The 18,496-nt window shown below is 45.1% G+C and overlaps 2 protein-coding genes across 10 annotated transcripts in view; both read right to left on the bottom strand.

The window, feature by feature from the left end:
• Positions 1–1,974, bottom strand: part of flt1 (fms related receptor tyrosine kinase 1) — a 28,093-nt gene extending 26,119 nt beyond the window's left edge. For all 4 annotated transcript variants that reach the window (XM_018761034.2, XM_018761035.2, XM_018761037.2 and 1 more), the window contains exon 1: positions 1,654–1,974. In XM_018761034.2, coding sequence (XP_018616550.2) covers positions 1,654–1,711 — 58 coding nt within the window. In that variant the 5' untranslated portion in view covers positions 1,712–1,974. The remainder of the gene's footprint in view (positions 1–1,653) is intronic.
• Positions 1,975–4,771: 2,797 nt separating this feature from the next.
• Positions 4,772–18,089, bottom strand: LOC108939600 (suppressor of tumorigenicity 14 protein homolog). 6 transcript variants are annotated; one of them, XM_018761039.2, is made up of 20 exons: positions 17,756–17,766; positions 17,343–17,618; positions 16,417–16,600; positions 15,947–16,071; positions 14,363–14,430; positions 14,055–14,248; positions 13,872–13,967; positions 13,450–13,669; positions 13,209–13,351; positions 12,569–12,666; positions 12,211–12,320; positions 10,373–10,506; positions 8,721–8,825; positions 8,497–8,604; positions 8,013–8,126; positions 7,348–7,467; positions 6,956–7,139; positions 6,559–6,830; positions 6,236–6,372; positions 4,772–6,083 (listed from the first exon to the last, which is right to left on the bottom strand). In XM_018761039.2, the coding sequence occupies exons 2-20, from the start codon at positions 17,448–17,450 to the stop codon at positions 5,916–5,918; spliced, it is 2,688 nt and encodes an 895-aa protein (XP_018616555.2). In that variant the 5' UTR covers positions 17,451–17,618; positions 17,756–17,766; the 3' UTR covers positions 4,772–5,915. The 6 variants fall into 6 exon arrangements, 5 of the variants coding, with proteins under 5 accessions (XP_018616555.2, XP_029104585.1, XP_029104584.1 ...); XR_003797307.1 differs by having other exon boundaries at positions 5,946–6,083; positions 6,559–6,603; positions 6,723–6,830; positions 17,343–17,842; XM_029248752.1 differs by lacking the exons at positions 17,343–17,618; positions 17,756–17,766 and adding an exon at positions 17,955–18,089 and having other exon boundaries at positions 16,417–16,568.
• Between the last annotated feature and the right edge of the window lie 407 nt (positions 18,090–18,496).

Genomic DNA, 18,496 nt, shown 5'->3' with positions numbered 1-18,496 from the left:
GAAGAGGGGGGAGAAAGAGAAAGCTTTTTTTTTTTTTTTTCTGGTCACATTTAGTGTGCATAAAACTTGTAGTTCTAACAATATGGCAAGTTTCACCTTGTGTGAATTAGCTGCAATACCTACTGTTGACAGCGCATACTGGTGCTCACTTTATTATAGCGATAACAAATGTTCCCAAAGGTGGGAACAAAGGCTGTTGGGTTAAAAGTGTACGTCTCAAGATGTCTGCGAGATATTGTAGGTTTTAGAGCTGTTTTCAGTCCCTGCCCCAACGTGTGGCGTTTGCACACGATAATTATTAACAGTTAATTTTCCTTTATGCTGGGATGCCTGTTGATCGCTTCAGATGATTCAGATCATGCTAAACTCAGCAGGTTCTCCGAGTACACCACTGTTTTAAAAGTGCATTTAAAGTAACTCCATGAACACCTGTGACTATTTGTCAAGCGTATCGGTGACATTAATAGAAGCGCTCGCTAGTTCCATTAAGCACAACCGCCTGGTACTTGACCCCCACACTTGCAGTATTTAGAGGATGTAATGATGCAAAGAAGGTCTGAGAGATGAAACGGAGGAAAGCAATTGCACAAGTTTTCATCTGAAAAAAGTTTGTCACACAAGCAGGAATTTTCTTTCCACTGAACCAGAAACTGATGCCTTTTCGCTCCATGGCGACAGGGGCCCAAGCGAAGCGTTCCCTAAAGCTCCCGGTACCATGACCATGAATTTCACAATGCTGCTTTTGGTTCAACGCTCATTCTGAATTAAGGCACAGTTTAAAAAAAATTAGATATGTTACTGCACATTAATGTAAATCCCAATAATAATAATGATAATTTAAACACAGCTCGGGGCCGCTCAGGGAATATCGGAGGCTGTCCCAGTCCGTGTCCTTCCCCGCTACACAAGTGAGACGCGACCCAATAACGGTCCGACGCCGGATTCCGTCGCGCGCGCCCTTTTCTGGCGACACGCGCTCACCAGCGCCAGTTCCTGCGCGCGGGCCGAGTTCCGCGAAACGGTCACGACCCCAAGTCATTTCTGTTCCAAGGAGTTCCTCAAAAGAAAGTTGTCAGGAGCTACCACCGAGAGCAGGGGAAAGGAGCCCCTGCGGGAGCGCTGAGGATGCTGAAGATGAAGACGACGACGAGGAGGAGGAGGGCGCCGTGACGCACCTGTCTCCACCGCGCGCGCCCAGCTCAGCCGTGAGTCGCTGCACACAACTGGCACTACAGTATTTTCTCTCGGACTGAAGTAAGAAGTATTAGCCCAGTTTCCCCGAAACTGCGCGTATTTCACATTATTAATTATTATTATTATATTTACCTGCCCCTCAGGTGAACTTCACCATGATGTTTTACCCACACTCAGACTTACATAGCAGGATATTCTTTCTGAGGCAACTGACCGACTCAGCTGAGGGAAAAGCACCCTGGGCCCGGGCCTGGCCTGACCTGACCTGACCAAAGGCACAAAACGCGAGGAGAGGTTGAAGAAGCAACCGGCTTCACTGAAACCGTAGCGGCCGGACTCGACTGGCGGCCACGGCGGGAGAGAGGAGGAGATGATCATGCCATGATGAGCGAGGAGATGATGATGAGGAGCAAGAGGAGGATGCTGGAGCCCCAGGACACACGGCTCAGACTCACTCACCCTTGGCCAGCGCGCCGCCCGGAAATCCACAGAGGACGAACACGGCTAAATAAATCATATTTCGATTAATAAGCAGCGGTGGCGGCGGCAGTTCCTCCTATGCGCTGAAACACAAAACGCGAATCCCGTTCGAAGGCACCTGACGCGATTCCTCAGCTGACAGGAGTTCCTTTTAAAACTTTGCCATGTTACGCTTCGACACGCACGAGCCAATTCCCAGAGGTGGTGGTGGGGGGGGGCGGCGGGGTGTGAAAGCGCCCAAAGCTCCAAGCGCACGCACTCCGCCTCGAGCCGCCGAAACTGTCCTCCGCTGCGCCACGAGCTCGCATTTATGCATTTCCCACAAGTGGCGCGACCACCTCGCGACGGCGCGGACACACCCATCTCGCGCCGGGCCAATTGGGGGGAGCGCGCGCTGCGGGACCGAACCCTGAGCTCGGCTCTGTAAGTAAACGCAACCGAAACAACTTCATCTTTTTCAAAATCGGTAAATAATAAAAAAAAAAAATAATTAAGAGGAGCGCACTGTGGAACAAGTGACACTAATGGAATTAGCCGCCAACGCCGCACTCAAGTCACGTCACGTCACGTCACGATGGGGGTCAAGAAAGAGCTACCTCTTCGCGGTGGCTGACCCCACGGGCAACGTCCCTGACGGCTAAGCGCTCTTCACATTGATCAAAGTGGTCTTTAAAGCTTGCCATATGTTGCTGAAGGTTTTGATCACACGATAAATAAATAAAGGTCACGATGATGCTCGCTGCTCCGTGGGGGGTGCTTGGGGTACCTGCGCTGCCGGCTATTGCCGCGGGACACACCGACCGACGGGCCCTTTGGAGCGCCGAGCTTCCCTTGCAGGACACAAATCGCTCAGGGTGGAGTGACTTTGATGCACAGTATTTTCCGTTTACCTCACTTCATTTTAAAAGAGGCGTTTCTCCACAGTAACTTCCAATGAACTCTGTAGTGTTATCACTATCAGCCCACACACTTTCTTCACCAGGGTGACTTGCAGTGTTCTACACACTACTTACTCAACCATACATCAGTGAAATACACTCACTCACTCACACACACACACTACGGTGACTTAGTCACTAATCCACATGAACAGCATGTCTTTGGACTGTGGGAGGAAACCAGAGCACCCAGAGAAAACCCACACAAACACAGGGAGAACATGCAAACTCCAGCACGTCCAGAGAGGCTGAGCAGGAGGTCTTAGGATTGGTACCTGCTCAGCCTCTCTGGACTCGGTGTGTCCTCCCCGTGTGCTCGGTTTCCTCTGGGCTCCACGGACACATTTCAGTTGAATCAGGGACCCACAATTACCTGTAGAGTGCGTGGCTGCTCTGCAATGGACAACTCTTCCATCTGGGGTGTACCCTCTCTCACACCTTGTGTTTCTGGGATAGGCTCTAGACCACTGTGACCCTGCCTTGGGGAGCTTAGAATAATGCGATGATGGGAACCAGGGCATGACTGTCCTGTTCCACATTGCTCTTTATAGCCAACATGACTACTGTGGAGAGGAAGGGGGAGGTGCTACAGGGGAGATGTACTGCCCCCTGCTGCTCAGTGCACACTCCTGCACTGGGACCAGTAGCCACAGGCAGTGATTTAATAACTTTGGGTTGGAGAAAAACTTTTTCCAGTGATACAAAAGAGAAACATTTAAAGTCTTTTATATGACTGTGATTATTTCACTGTCTTGGAATCATTCAAGGGACATAGGAAATACTACATTACTGATGAAGGAAAAGCCCTGGAGACACACAGCACTTTCACAAATTTAAAAAAAAAAAAAAAAAAAAGTGCAGGTCCCACAGCTTCAACAAACCTACCAAAATGGACTGCTTCATAGTTTTTCTTGAGGTTTTGTCTGCATGGCTCTGTAAACCAGTTTTCAATAACTGATCAATTCAAAATAAAAGATTTGAGGGACGAGCTGAAATGGAAAGTAAGTTCAGATCGATCATTCAACCACTCGTCCAAGTCAGGGTCCTTACACGTTTCGCAATATTTTGATCTTTCGGTCACACAGGATGTTGGCAAGTTGACACCTTTTGTTTTGCATCAGTTCATTATTTGATTAAACCTGTACAAATCTGGTGAGAATATCCAGCTCATTAAGTGTGTCTGGAATCCAAGTTCTGCTGCCAAAATGATCCTAGGACAGTGTTAGTTTGCATTATTAAACAAACAAAGTCAAGTAAAAAGAAAAAAAAAAAAAAAACTGACAAATGAAAAAATTAACTATAAATTTTAGTTTGAGGACAATATCCTGAAATTACAGAAGGATTATCACCAAACATTTTCTTTTTCTTAGGAAAAAATATTTTTATACTGAATATAAATGCACAAACACCACATTAAAACAAGTAGTGCCCTCAACAGGCTACTGGTATCTGTGACCTTGTCACCTCATCATTGTCCAAGGACAAGAGCCTCTTTCCCTGTTGACATGAGCATGAATGCTGGGTGAGATGCTCAAAGTGCAGCTTCACTACTCCAAATATACTAGGACACTGAAGAGCAGAATCAATTTTGAACTAAGAAATCTGAAAACACTGCTGCATGGCATTTCATGCAGTCAATAGTAAGATGCTAAAAAAGGTACAATTTAAAGCCAGGGAGGCTGATAACAATAAGGACACTAATGTAGTGCTCTGCACAGACACTGCTCAACAGATGACACTAAATTACAGTACACTACAGTATAGTCAAACAAAGTACAGACAAAAAAGGTCCTCCAAACTGATAGATACTTTCTTGAACCAGGCCTTAAAACAGTGCCACCTAGTGACTCAGTGAGACTTCACTCGCACAAACCCTCCCTCTCCTTCCTTGCGCTTCATACCACTACTGGACAAGCCTGGTGATACCTAAAAATTGCTGCCTTACCAACTGAACCTGCATTATGCACAAACACTTGGGAGATGCAGGGAGTTGTGACATTATCAGCTCCTTCTCCAAACAATTGTATCTATATTAAATATATAGAATGTATATAAAATATACATAATTTAATGCACTGTATACCTGTGATTTTTAAAAAAGTTTCATAAATAATGTAAGCTCAGAGTGATGCACACAAAGATTCAACAGCACTGCTGACAGCCCATTTAATGCTTGCTTTTTTCAACAGCATTCTAAACATTGTTACAACATAAATTTAAAAAATGTAATTAAAAAAATCCAGGTTTTCAATACATATTTAGTACAGATGAATAAAACCAACAAATGATGCTGTTATATCCACAGCACGGCCACACTGGAGAGGAAGTATGATTGCTTAACAGATGGGGTAACGTCCCATGTGTCTCACTCCACTGCCCTTTCAACAATGTAACATTACCAAGCCAAACAGCATCCTATTATGATGCAGCGCTTAAGGAAATCCATTCAGAAGTATGACATAGTACATTTTAATAAATGCAGAGTCAATTTACCAATATTCTAAGCCAAAACCCCCATCAAGACCATTTCAGTTTATGGTTACTGATTAACCTGTTCTGGTCTGTTTTCTGAATTTCTCGACCAAAAACAATTGACTAAAAGGCTGACAGCAGATAATGGGAGACTAGTACTGCAAAAGGTGTACCAAAGTAAGCAAAATGGGTAATGGGTGTGGGCAACAAGATGGAAGTGGTAGCGGAAGTTGGAGAGGAAAGCCAGTGCAGTAGAGAAATGGTATTGCAGGAGGTGGGACAGGTGAAGTAAACCAGTTTCCTCATTGAAGGTTAACAAAAAGATGGAACATTTAGGATTGTTTAAATTAACAAAAGGAGTCAGAAGTCATGAGGTGTTGAAAGCTCTGCCCATGTTTCATTAACCCGGGGAATAGAGGGAGTGGAACTACATTCCTTTTTGGTGTGTAGAACCATGTCTTTGGTGCGGTCGGGTCAGCTGAGGCAGGGTGGATTGCCTTCTCAAAAAGGAATAAAGAACTGGCTGTATGGAGCTAGAATACATCAGTGAAAGAAAAACATAAAAGGCCAAACCACATGACTAAACACGGACTTCAGCAGGTTTTGAGTAAGAACACACATACAGTTACTATATAAATCTCGTGTCCTTAAAGAGCCTAGGGCCTAGTATCATTTTAGTTTAACGTAGACTATCTAAATGATATATGTGCAGTGATGCCTAGTCTCACTAGGTTCCTGTGCTCCTCCTATTGCTTCATCCCAGAGATCACAAGCAGCCACTGAGGCCAGGTAAGGAGTGATGAGGTCCAGGTTTAGTCTGTCTGTGTCCACTCACACCTGGCCTTTCGTTTGCTGTTGGATCCACTCTGAAAACTTGATGACCTGTGTGTAGACACCAGGTCGGTTTTGTCTTGCACAGCCCTCACCCCAGCTCACAATCCCTGCAAGAAACCACCTCCGGCCCTTCTCGAGACACACCAGGGGGCCACCTGAATCCCCCTGTAACAGCAAACACATCACATTAACTCTAAACAGAGTCAAACACCTGCATACAAGACAAGGATGACTGCTGAAGACAAGTAGAGAGAGACCAAGGCAGCCTAAAGAGAGACAGAAAGGCAGTCAACATACAATAACATACACACACTCACTTGGCAGGCATCGACACCACCTTGGAGATTTCCAGCACACAGCATCCTGGGTGTGACTGCATCGTCATACAACTTGTTGCAAATATTGTGGTTGATGATTTTCACAGGTGCCTCTTGCAGTAATGTAGACAGTTCACCTGGAGCAGGTGACATATTTAATTTGTGGCCATTATGATTGATCTTCAAGGCCACCTACAAGAAACTGAACAGTGTGCAAGCAGCAGGAATGAATTAACTTTATTTGTGTTTGTGTAAGCAAGCATGTTAGTGGGAGATTACCGCAGGTGGTGGTTGTATGCAAGCAGGGAGAATGCAGTATTTACCATCTTCCATGAGAACCCCCCAGCCTGTGACAAAGCAGCTTGTTCCTGCGGTGAAGGTGTGAGATGGGGCAGGTACACACACAGGCTGAATCATCTCGTTGAAGAACACAGGGGTGCTTAGCTCCAGCAGAGCAATGTCATAGTCAGATGTAAACTGGTCATACTGCGCATGGAGCAGGATACGACGAATTGGCCGCGTGGCCACGGCAGTTCCCACCACGTTCATACCACGCATGCCCATGACAGCTTTCCAAGACCGTGCCTCAGAATACCTATAAAGTCATGCATGGAAGCACACACAAATAAGCAAAGACCTGTAGGGGAATTTCACTGAAGATGAAAATATGGAGGAAGTAATCGAGATGGAGAATGTGGAGATGACCATCGTTCTGCTCACTTGATCATGTCGGAGTCCTGGAAGCAGTGAGCTGCAGACAGTAGCCAGCGGCTCGAAACCAGCGAAGCACCACACACATGCCCATAACGCTCCATCTGCAGGCTCACTTGCCAGGGCCATGCCCCTGTCTGAGCAATGACCCCACCCACAATCTTAGTCTTCTTCTTTGGCCTTGTTCCACAGCCTGCAACAGGAAGCGCAGATTAAGAATTTCAAGAACTGTCATGAAAATGATTACAATAACTGCCATTTTCCCAAGTGAAAGCTACTAATGCAGGGTTGTACTCAGTATTGCTGTATGGCAGCCTGTATTCATGTTTAAGTGTGACAGACATGTTAAAATGCACTAATGAGTGTTAGTGTATACTGACGGGAGAGTCGCATGGCCTCACCACAGCGCATCTCATCTGAACCGTCCACGCAGTCTTTGATGCCATCACACTCGGGGTTGATTTTAGTCACACACTTCCCATTGGCACACTTGTAGGATGTGGGAGAGCAACCTTTTTGTACTGGCAGACAAAGATTGGTCAATGGTTCTTCACTGGTAAGTGAGATCAGCCTACAGGACCATTCAGTGGCCGTTCCTTGCAGCCTTATAGTGGCTCGCTATTGATTTCTCAGCCCATTAGCAATTATAACTTAAGAGTCTTGGGGCAAATGAGTCTTGGCAACACCTTGGGCTTAAAATAACCGTTAAGGTCATGCAAAGAAGCTAGATGGTTTAGTCACCATGAATTGAAGATATTATCAAGGATGACTTGGTGACTAGTGACACTCACATGTTGAGTGGATTAAAATGTTGACTTTTGTTAAACCATCACCCTTAGACATGTAACGTGTCCAAGATCATGTGTCCTAATTTTAAGCAGGACTGCCGTGTAAAATATTCTGAATGTCATTTTGATTATTGTTGATGCGTAAAGAAAACAAGTAAGAACAGTGAGACTGGGCTGATGAGGGAAGTCAGTCACAACATTGTAATAGTGATAAGGATCAGTCAGCTGCAGGTTTCAGTGATAAGAGAGACCAACAGAGGAGCAGCTAAAACACTCACAAGCCCTGGTGCAGTTGGCCTCATCACTGCGGTCCTTGCAGTCAAACACACCATCACACACTGAAGACCTGGCCACACACACTTTGTTAGGGCACATGAAGTAACATCTCCCTGCTGGATAGAGGACAAAATACATTGAGGAGCAAATGAAACATGCATCCATCACCAGACTCCATGAACACATCAATAGAAATGGATAAAAGTTCAACGGGGGGGGAGGCAAAAACGCAAGACCACAAATCAACACCAGACACAAACTATGCTGATTTGCAGCACTTAACGTACAATGATTGTCACAGAAACATCTAAAATAGGCCATTCTTACCACAGCCAGTTTCATTGTTGCTGTTACAAACAATATACTGTTTAACAGAATATTTACAGCTAACAATACATAAATGGGTAAATAACTACAACACGTATAAGTAATAATAAGTTAGATAAATTTGGGCCCAAATATGACTCTGTACCATTATACACCCACCACAATTGGCCTCCTCACTGCTGTCTGCACAGTTGCTTTGGACGCTGCATTGACTGATGTGGGATCTGCACTGACCATTCCCACAATGCACTTCTCCAGGTCTGCAGGCTGCCAAAGACATACACGCAACATATATGAGAACAACTAGAAAGAAGGCACATTTGGATGCATTCGGATGGTTCCCCATCGCACAGCTAGTAACTGTCCTCCTGGCCAGGACTTACTGCACTTGCTTTCATCACGGCCATCAGGGCAGTCTTTCGCCCCATCACACACTTTACGCAGGGGGATGCACTGGCCAGTCCCACAACGAAACTGTCGAGGGCATGCTGCAAAGATGTGTCACAGGTGATTTAACAGCACACATTTTCAGAGCAGGAGGCTACAAATCTCTGATTTTAAAAATACTTTATTTTCAGCTTTCAAATCCTTTTTTAGCCATTTCCCAAAAATACTGATTTTAATATATCCTATTACAGTAGGATGATAATCTACCCTCACACACTGTCAAACGAACAAAGTCTCTACTCTAGTGTATACATTTCTTCTTGCATTTTAGTAAACAAGCTCCAAAGTACTTTAATCACAAAAGGAATTAAGCAAAATGGGTATTGGGTGTGGGCATTAAAACAATTGTTTCTTCTACTTACCTCTAAAGTGCCTTACTGACCACAATTTGTAAAAAATACTTCAAGAAACACCTTCACCCAAACACAGTGAACAAATATAGTGTATACACAACACAGAGAATCAATGACACTATGCACTTTAACATCGTGCAACAGTTTTATTGTGATTATGCCTATAGGTTCTGAAGGTACAGATAGATATTCTTCCATGAAAACACATTTAACATTTTTTAAAAGCACAAACGCTTAAAATAACTAATTTCCTAGTAGTCTGACTATGCCAAAGACAAAAGTACAAACACTGAGATATGAAACAGTATTGCATGTAATGCCAGTGAGCATCTGGTGTAATGGGTAATGACTGCCACACTCCATACACCCTGTTTTTGTAACCCAAAAGCTAATTAAAGAAAACAAAACACATTTAGCTGGGATGAAAAGAATTGAGCCCTTTAACTTAATCTCATAAGTACGTGAGGTGTATCTAAAGCTAAACAAAACTCCACTGAAATAATTTAAGTAACATTATTTAATTTTACATGCATTTCTTAAATTATTCCTCCAAAGTGACATGTAAAAAAAGTATATGCAATAATTTGTACTATTTACAACTTTTTACCAGCCAATCAACGTCTACAACCACTTGTCCGAATGGGGTCGCGGCAAGCCAGAGCCTAACCCGGCAACACGGCACAAGGCCGAAGGGGGACACACCCTGGGTAGGACGCCAGTCCGCTGCAAGGCGCTCCAAGCAGGGCTCGAACCCTAGACCGCCTACACAGTAGGCACTGGTCAAACCTGCTGCGCCACTGCGCCCCCTCAGAATTATTTACCCAGTTATACAAATGGACAATTTTTCTTTACCAGAGCAACCTGGAGTAAGTAACTTGCTCAAGGGTACTTGAAGGATCTAGGTGTGAATCCCTCTGCTCAAGGGCAAAGGCAGCAGCTCTAACCACTATCTTACCTGCTATTCAACACTGGTATGAATGATCAAATTGCAAAAACATTAGAAAAAATTTGCAAAAGCAAGCATTTCTATAGAAATTTCAAAACCTACAAGTAAAAAAAAAAAAAACACACACCACCTTCAAAACTGTTAAACCTTTGAAACTAGGCCTCCACTTTTGATATGAGAACTACAGGAAAGGCTGTACAAATGATGAGAAAGGCTTAAACAGGTTAGTACTATTCTGTACGTATACTCAGCAGTGGTATTTACCAGGTTTTTACTCATCAGTACTCACAACTCTCCTGGGCAAACGCTCGGTACAGGATGTAGAAACCCTTGTGAGTATGCGACTCATCGGAGTGGAAGTGCAGCACCACCGGCGAGGAGTGGATTCTCTTTCTGCTGCTATCGGCGACAGGATTACACAACCTGCCAGAGAGTGTGTCCGTCCAGCAGGCTCACATATACTGACATGAACAACTTTGTACAGGCAGAAAACCCAAGGAACCCCACAACTAAATGCCTTTCCTTCACACATTGGACTGCAGTCCACAACATTTTGACTTCATGATCATTATATCAGCTTTTCTAGTTTGCTCCTGATCAGCGTGATGTGTCCAATAATCATTTCATAAACACCACAGACCTAATTATACAGCTCAGAATCAGTTGTGTGTGAAAAAGAAAACGGCTACTTAATGTTTCTAACACACTACTTTGATGCACTGGCATCCCATCTCTGGTGCACCCAGCCTCAAGTCCAATACCTACATTTACATTTATTCATTTCACAGGCACCTTTCTCCAAAGTGACATACATCACGTACATCATACCTCCAAGACAGAGGCGCATTGTTGTCTGGAGTCTATGAGACAACTAGTTACTAACAATGGCTGGATGAATGAATAAATACTTTCATAATTACACTCCTTTATCCACATAAACTTCAGGGCAAATCACTAGGTCTTCAATTTGTGGCACTTCAGCAAAAGATGTAGCAAGATGTTTGTTTGGAATTTATTGATTTATGCAACAGCTTTTGCTGCAAAGGGTACCCAGTCAGTTGTTTGATTATCAGGCTATTGTATTTTGGTATTTTAATTATTAATTTGTTGTGTACATTTCACTTTTATTCAGAATAACTTGAAGCAATTAATTTGTGCAGCTGAACATTTTCACTACAGTTAAGTATGGCTCTGTATGTAACAAATAAAAACTTGAAGTACCTCGCACAAAGCTACTCCAAGAACAGTCGGGAGCACGGGCTGAACCAGCGAGCTGGTCAATGTCTTTTTCTACTATACAACATGTCAGTTTCTCAGCCTTTCTTGGATATAGTAACTTTCAGCTGTCATTTCAACACAGTTCAAAGGTTGAATTTTTTTCTTATCACACACACACACACACACACACACACACACACACACACACTGTCGGAACCGCTTGTCCCACACGGGGTCGCGGGGAACCGGAGCCTACCCGGCAACACAGGGCGTAAGGCCGGAGGGGGACACACCCAGGACGGGACGCCAGTCCGTCGCAAGGCACCCCAAGCAGGACTCGAACCCCAGACCCACCGGAGAGCAGGACTGTGGTCCAACCCTTTTATCTATCATTTCATTGCAAATAACAAAAACTCTGATAAATACCAATAACCATTTACAAATAGAAATTGATAAATACTAGTTTAAAAATTCAACTGCAATGCACAGATTTCTTTACTATAAATGCAAATACATTTGACTACCCAATCACTCCTTTTTAAAGAAATCTCACACCCAAACAAATGTGACTAAGACAATTTTTACATTTGATTCAAGCACAAAAGTAAGACAACAGTCAATGGACACAAAGTTTGATTAGTTGGTATTGGTCTAATTGTTAAATCAATATAACAATTTATTGGAAACGACTGCTACAGCTGAATAACTGATGAGTTTCAGTCAGAGGCTTCGCCAGTCGCAGCTAACCAATGACCAAAATGTGTGAAGGATGTTGAAAATGTCAGGGCTCTACCAGTGACAACCTTTATATTTATGCCTTGAATGCCTAACATTTTGTGTAAATTCTGTGTTAGGATTAATGTTCATTTTATTTCTGCTCACTGATTCTGACACTAAATTCACACTCACCGGACTCCATTGATGTCTAGCCAGTCTTTCTCACAGCTGTCAGAAGAGGGAGAGTCCTGAATGTCGAACATCACAATAGTCACAGACAGCAAGTACCCAGGCAGTGGGGTCTGAGGGGAAGATGTGAAGACAGCACACCCATGCAGTCTCAATATTTTCACAATTAAAAAAAAAAAAAAAAGTCCATTACAAGCATAGGTCAAAAAGTATGCACAGTATTAAAAGTCTAGTCAAATACAAATTATTGCAGATACTTTGACTTTGAATTGTAGCTTTAGAAACAATACAGTTCTCAAACAAATGCACTTGTATGGGATGACTGGAATGTAGAACAAAAGAGATCTTGGCCGATTCTCACTCGTAATGTCCAGCTACAGTCAATGTTGGGGGGATAGTGGCTGGGGTAGTATGGGGATGTCAGAGTTCCGTTCCAGGCAGTCAGGGAACCACCACAACCTGCAAAAGAACAGAAAGCACCTTGCATCAGCTATGCCTACCTGACACCTGCAACATGTCTGAACTGCAAACCATCACAGCATAGCAAGTTTGTACTGATTATAGTGACCACACATGCAGATTATTTTTCAGGTTTTCACAGTGAGTAGTTAAATATACAACAATAATACATCCATGCTGTTTTTAATTCCAGACAACATGGATGTCCATGCTGAGGGTTGTTTAACACCACTGGAGTCACTCAGCCACAAAAAGGTGTGAACCCCAACCACATCACCCACTTAGACTGAACAGCAGCCAACTTGGCATGCTCTAGACAAGGTTCACAATGTGATATTGTTCTCATCATACTCTACATAGTTATGCGGCTACCGTCTGGACACCTAGGGTACTGGCTAGTCTGGACATAGACATAATGACAGTGCAGACACCTGCTACAAGAGCAAAAACCTTTTATGGACACCTTACGGACAAACTGCCATGACAGATCTGCAGATTGCAAGGATCTGCCATGAGTCCTTCAAGAGTGACAAAGTGGTTACCTATTTTAGGCACAGCTTGGAAATATGCTTTAAAAATGGCTCCATCTCTCTGTCTGTTGAATGAGAAGGTCACCAGCATGACGTTTCCTGAGGAGGTGAGTTTCATAACAGGAGAGGATCCAGAGACTGGGAGACCACACCACCTATAAAAGAATGCAGTATCTCACACCATTATATGCCACAAAAATTGCACATATGTTTTATCACATATGCTTGACCCCACAAGCACACACACTCCTACCTGGCTATAATTTTATTCTGCAAGGGTAGAAGGAAGTCATATGCGGAGAGCTTGTGGGCAGAGCAGCTTCCAGGTATGGCTCCATGTAAAGTGAGGATCACAAGCCGTACCACGTGTCCAGACGGGACACGCAAACGCCACTGATAATATGGCTTCTTGGGGCTCACTAGACTCAGAGTGCGGTTGTTTCCGTATTTGGCATAAAGATCAAATGACATTGCTGTGAATGTTAAATATGACATTAATGTTACAAAAGTGATCAGTCAAAGAATCTCATTCTCATCTTTCATAAACACAATTAGACAAATTCCCTGAAAGGGAAAAAGGTATGTTTTATAAACATTCAAAAAGAAAAAATTACTGTACAAAAGAGAAATGCATTAGACTCCATTTACGTCTTTTAGATTACCACAGAAGAGCACCTTGGAAGCCCAGCTGCCATTTGATGCTCTGAAGATTTGCAGTATTTTTTATCTTATCTGCCTGATCATCGAAGTCAGAACTCTCTGCCTCCAACCCTACAGCAGAATTGAACGTAGGTTGGGGAAAGGACACGATTGCCAAACTGGGAGAAGGACACAGGAGAGAACATTCTGGGTCCATACCTAACAACTGTAGGACATCCTCATCCTGCTCCAAAGAATACAGTTCCTCACTCTTAATGAGCAGCAGTTTGTTGCTACCGGTGCACGAGCGCTGCAAATGGCCCACGCCACCGTTGCGGATTGCTGGAATCACTGCAGCAGGGGCAAGGAACTTACTCCAGTAGAACACGCGAAGACCACCTGCAGCCCCTTCACTGCCAGGAGACAGACAAGCTTATTCACATACACACATTCTTATAAACAGAGCAACCGTTCAGAAAGAGGCTCATACATATTGATTGCGCCTGTGGCACACTTTCGGTGTTTACCTGAAAGCGGTGATCTCTGAGTGTATGTAATATGAACTCCAAGGGGAGGAGCTGTAGAGCCCCGAAAGCTGGTCCCCACGTCATCCCAGTCACCCCATTGTCATGGCAACATTCCCACACCAGGGGCACAAAAAAAGCACTGTGAGCTGCATGCCGTCACTATGACAAAAGAACAGTAATGTGCTAAGCTACTTCCTGGCTACTGAAAATCTATCTACAGGAACATTCAGTGTGTGCATGTTGGGAAGCAACTGCTGAAAAGGGTTTCAAGGTGAAAAACCACATTTTTCTTTAAAGAAAGTAATTTCAGCCAAGCACAGAAAGATAAAAATCTAGCAGTGTTTCCATCTATCATCACTACTCAGGCAAAGGGACCTATACAGTGGGGATCCAGGTATAAGCCCCCTCCATGCCACACTAGCCATCTGTGCAGATGAGGCCCATGGAAAACAAGTTCACCCTTGTTCCCTTTGAATGGGCGATATGGCTGGGGTGCGTTCACCCTTACAGACCACAGCGACACCAACGGTCAGTTGGATCTGTACAGGGCTGCGGAAGAAATCAGACAATACTCTCCACCCTGGACACTATGTTACATAAAGCCTGATGTTTGAAGAGTGAGAAGTAGTATGCAACTCAGGGCACGACTACCAGATGGGCCTACGCCTTTGTTAAGCCCCACTAAGTTGGCATAGGCCTCTTCATTAGGAGATATAATTTTGTACTTGACTACAGCAAAAATGTAATTAAAAATTTAATTCTGGATGCTGGCACCATCCTGGATAAACACACAGATTTATAAGCTATGAGTTGTATCAAGGCCCAAGAAGGGTCCAGCTGTTGCGCTTCTAAGCAGAGTTTGTATCGTTGGTGCGTCCACTACCAGTGGAAAAGCATATTAGCACCACCATGCTTAAACTTAACCTAAAATTTAAAAATATATTTAAAAAAAGTTCCCACAATCTGGCGGGGGAAAAAGTTAGCATTTTTGAGAGCTAATGAAGAACATGTCCTCCCCTCATCTCCGCAACCTCCCATTCAATGCTGTTGACCACGTGAACAAGTAGGATGTTCGTAGACTACAGACAATATCATCTACTCAGTCAGTAAAAGCTTAATGAAACTGATAACACCGACCCCTGCTACCTGTGCTACACCACAGTAGAGTCATTCTTAGTGACGACCTGTCAAAGAAGCCCAGGACCATTTCTCCAACTATTAGTGCTGCCGCAAACATAACGCCAAGCTAAAAGCTGCTATTTCTGCTTATACAACCTTGGTACTTAAGGCACTATCTTGCTGCTCCTACAAAGCACTGACTGCAGCTCTACGGCCATTGCTCCAGTCACGTGACAGACAATGTTTGTATTGAGGCTGATCTTCCCTTCGCTCTCCTTGCTGTGGTCTTGCTGTATGACAACAGCAGTGCTTGTCTTGGTGCCTGAAAGGCACAGCCCCTAGGGAAGGACTTAGCTGTGTCGCTACACCAAATGGGGTGAGAGGCAGCCTGGCTCCAGTTACCACAGGCTTTACACGTAAAAGAGCTGAGTGGAATGACACCATGGCCAGGACATGGACACTCACATAACGGACCGCAGCTGCCGCCAGCTCCTGGAATTGCAGGGAAGAAGCATCCATCAAGTCCGCAGCAAAGCTCTGGTTGGTCATCTCCACACTTCCTCCCAAGTAGAACACTGAGGAAGGAGGCCCTGAACGGAGAGAGTATCGCAAATTAGCCGAAGCATTATGGTTCAACACATTACTTTGAGAATACTTTAATCCGGTGCTGCTGAAGAGCACAACAGAGCCACACACACACACTGGATTCTATGCTGCCTCTTAGCACCAAAAAAGAAAAGAATGCAGAGTCCCAAAGAGCAGCAGTCCACACCTGCTCGAAGCAGAAGCTTAAACGCTACAGATAAAGAGCGGCAGAAGTCGGACAGTTAAATTCACATTTCAGTTAGATGAAGTCTAAACGATGCGCAGAAGCCCGGAGGAAGAAGAGGTGGCGGCAAAACTCACGACCGCACGCGCCACACGGGCCGACTTACACACAAAGAAGCGGAGGTTGAGAACGACGGCCGCGGAGAGGGCTAGGAAGGACGCCGCCCCCACCCCCCAGCTCCTCCAGCTCCTCCACCTGTTCTGCACAGGGCCGGGGGGGCACGGCGCTCCTCGTCCGCCCTGGGTGCACATGGGTGGGCTTGGGGACGAAGGGAGCTCTGTCACAGCGCTCTGACACACAGGTGAAACACTCCACTTTCAAACATGCAATCTGGTCAAAAGCTGCTACAAAAATCAACACCGAGTCAATTTATTTCCTATATATATTAAAGAAATCAACACCTTTCTAGTCAGTTGTTTTTTTTTTTGGTCATGATTAAGCAGGTTAAGCCAGGCGGACAATTATGAACAAAGCATATAAGTGCCTCCTTAAACGACCCCAAACCCACCTGGAACCAGTGAAACAAAACAGAACCCTAACACACAGCATCACTTCTTCCAATGATTAAGAAACAGAAGGGAAATTTCTTGCTTGGTAAAGCGGTAACATAGACAGACACAACAAGTTTATTTCACGACGGGCTTTTCGACGCAAGGACAAGGAAAGAGCAGAGGGAAAGGTGCATGATTCGGTACCGTTTAACGGAGAGTCAGAGTGCTAAAAATTAAGAGAGAAAAAAGGCATCGACTTGCACGGAATGGAACGAGTCGACGACACGTCAGACTGGACTGGTCACTCACTCGCACGGACCCACTTCTTGCCAAGTTCTGTCAGTGCGGCTCGCAGAGAAAAGTGAGGCGCGGAATTGCTGCAAATTACACTTAGCCGTTAGCGCTCGGGACGCTACAGAATAGTAGTTGCGGGCATCATATTTGATGCCGGAGGACTGACAATTTGCGCCTTTCCAGGACCTTTTGTTCGCGCCCAGATCCAGAGCCGAGGCACGGAAGCCATCGCTCTCCTAGTCCCTACCTGAGGCTCAGGTAGCCTGGCTGAGGCTGAGGCTGAGGCTGTGGCGGGGAGGCAGCGTCCGCAGCTGGACACGCAGTAAACCTCACAAGCGCGCGGGTCTCCCTTCATGGCAGCGCGAGAGCCCCACGGCGGAACGGCGGGTGCGCGGCGCGAGCAGCCCTCCTCGGTGCGCTAAGTTGTCCGCACGCAGGTGTCATACGGGGACCAGCATGCACCGCGGCGCCTGCGAAAATACCCGCGCGTTCGGACGCGGCTCCGCAGTGGTGGTGGTGAAAACTTTCCCGAGACAAGAGCCGCGCCGTTCGCAGGCGGATGGAATCATTTAGTTAGTGGAACTCACTTAGCTGAGGCCTTTTCGCCAAATCCACTTACACAGCTGGGTACTTTTACTGGAGCAATTTTGGGGCACGTACCTCGCCCACGGATACTACAGCTGGAGGTGGGGCTACAGGCCTGGTGAAACTCATGAGCCGGCAGCCTTCGGGTCCAACGGTGCACGATTGAACACGAGCGCAAACGCAAACTACCTCCAGAAACACCCCGTGCATCGTTAAGACAAGTTGGGAAATGGGGGAGGTGACGCCCTCTCGTTTCACGCAAAGAAATACGCACCTCAAGTGTTCGGATCATCTTTCCCAGGTGTCATCTTGGCGTCACCAGTCCCGACTCTGTTTTCCTCTCCTGTCACCTTCCATCTCCTGCGAAAACTGCCTGCATTCGGTCTGACTGAAGATCCGGACCTCTGGGCCTTCCGTCATAATCGATGCTTTGTGTCGCCTGATGCTTTTCTCAAGTCCCCTGAGCCAAACTGCTGGGAATTGTCGCCTCACGAACGTAAAATCATTTACTTTGTACAGGGTGACAGGTGAGCGATGTTAAGCAATAAATAAGGCAGGAGCATCCTTTAGATTATGTCCTTTGTGCAAAAGCTTGAACTAAAATTATGTACATCATCTTCATTACAAGGAGATTCTCTTCAACCTGTACAAAATATTTAAACATCGGTCAATTCCATTTTATTTCAGAGTGATCACGAGCAAGTTGTCACAAAGCCTTTTACAGCGTTTTCCATTTTCTGGAGGGATTCCAAAATGCGCTATGTTAAATTGAGTGAGACACCAGCTCAAATGAAAATGTGCAAGTCCTTTGGCCTG

Source organism: Scleropages formosus, chromosome 24 (genome assembly GCF_900964775.1).
Source record: "Scleropages formosus chromosome 24, fSclFor1.1, whole genome shotgun sequence".
NCBI classification, from domain to species: Eukaryota; Metazoa; Chordata; class Actinopteri; order Osteoglossiformes; family Osteoglossidae; genus Scleropages; species Scleropages formosus.
Note: the sequence above shows the minus strand (reverse complement) of the source record. Positions and strands in the feature narration are given on the sequence as shown.

Excerpts from the sequence above, each read along its gene's own strand:
- LOC108939600 (XM_018761039.2), bottom strand. The coding sequence starts at position 17,450 with ATGAAGGGAGACCCGCGCGCTTGTGAGGTTTACTGCGTGTCCAGCTGC. Across the intron at positions 14,431-15,946 it reads CGGCAGCTGCGGTCCGTTAT|CTTTCGGGGCTCTACAGCTC; the intron begins GTGAGTGTCCAT and ends CGTGGGGACCAG. Across the intron at positions 7,140-7,347 it reads TTCAGATGAGATGCGCTGTG|GCTGTGGAACAAGGCCAAAG; the intron begins GTGAGGCCATGC and ends TTCCTGTTGCAG.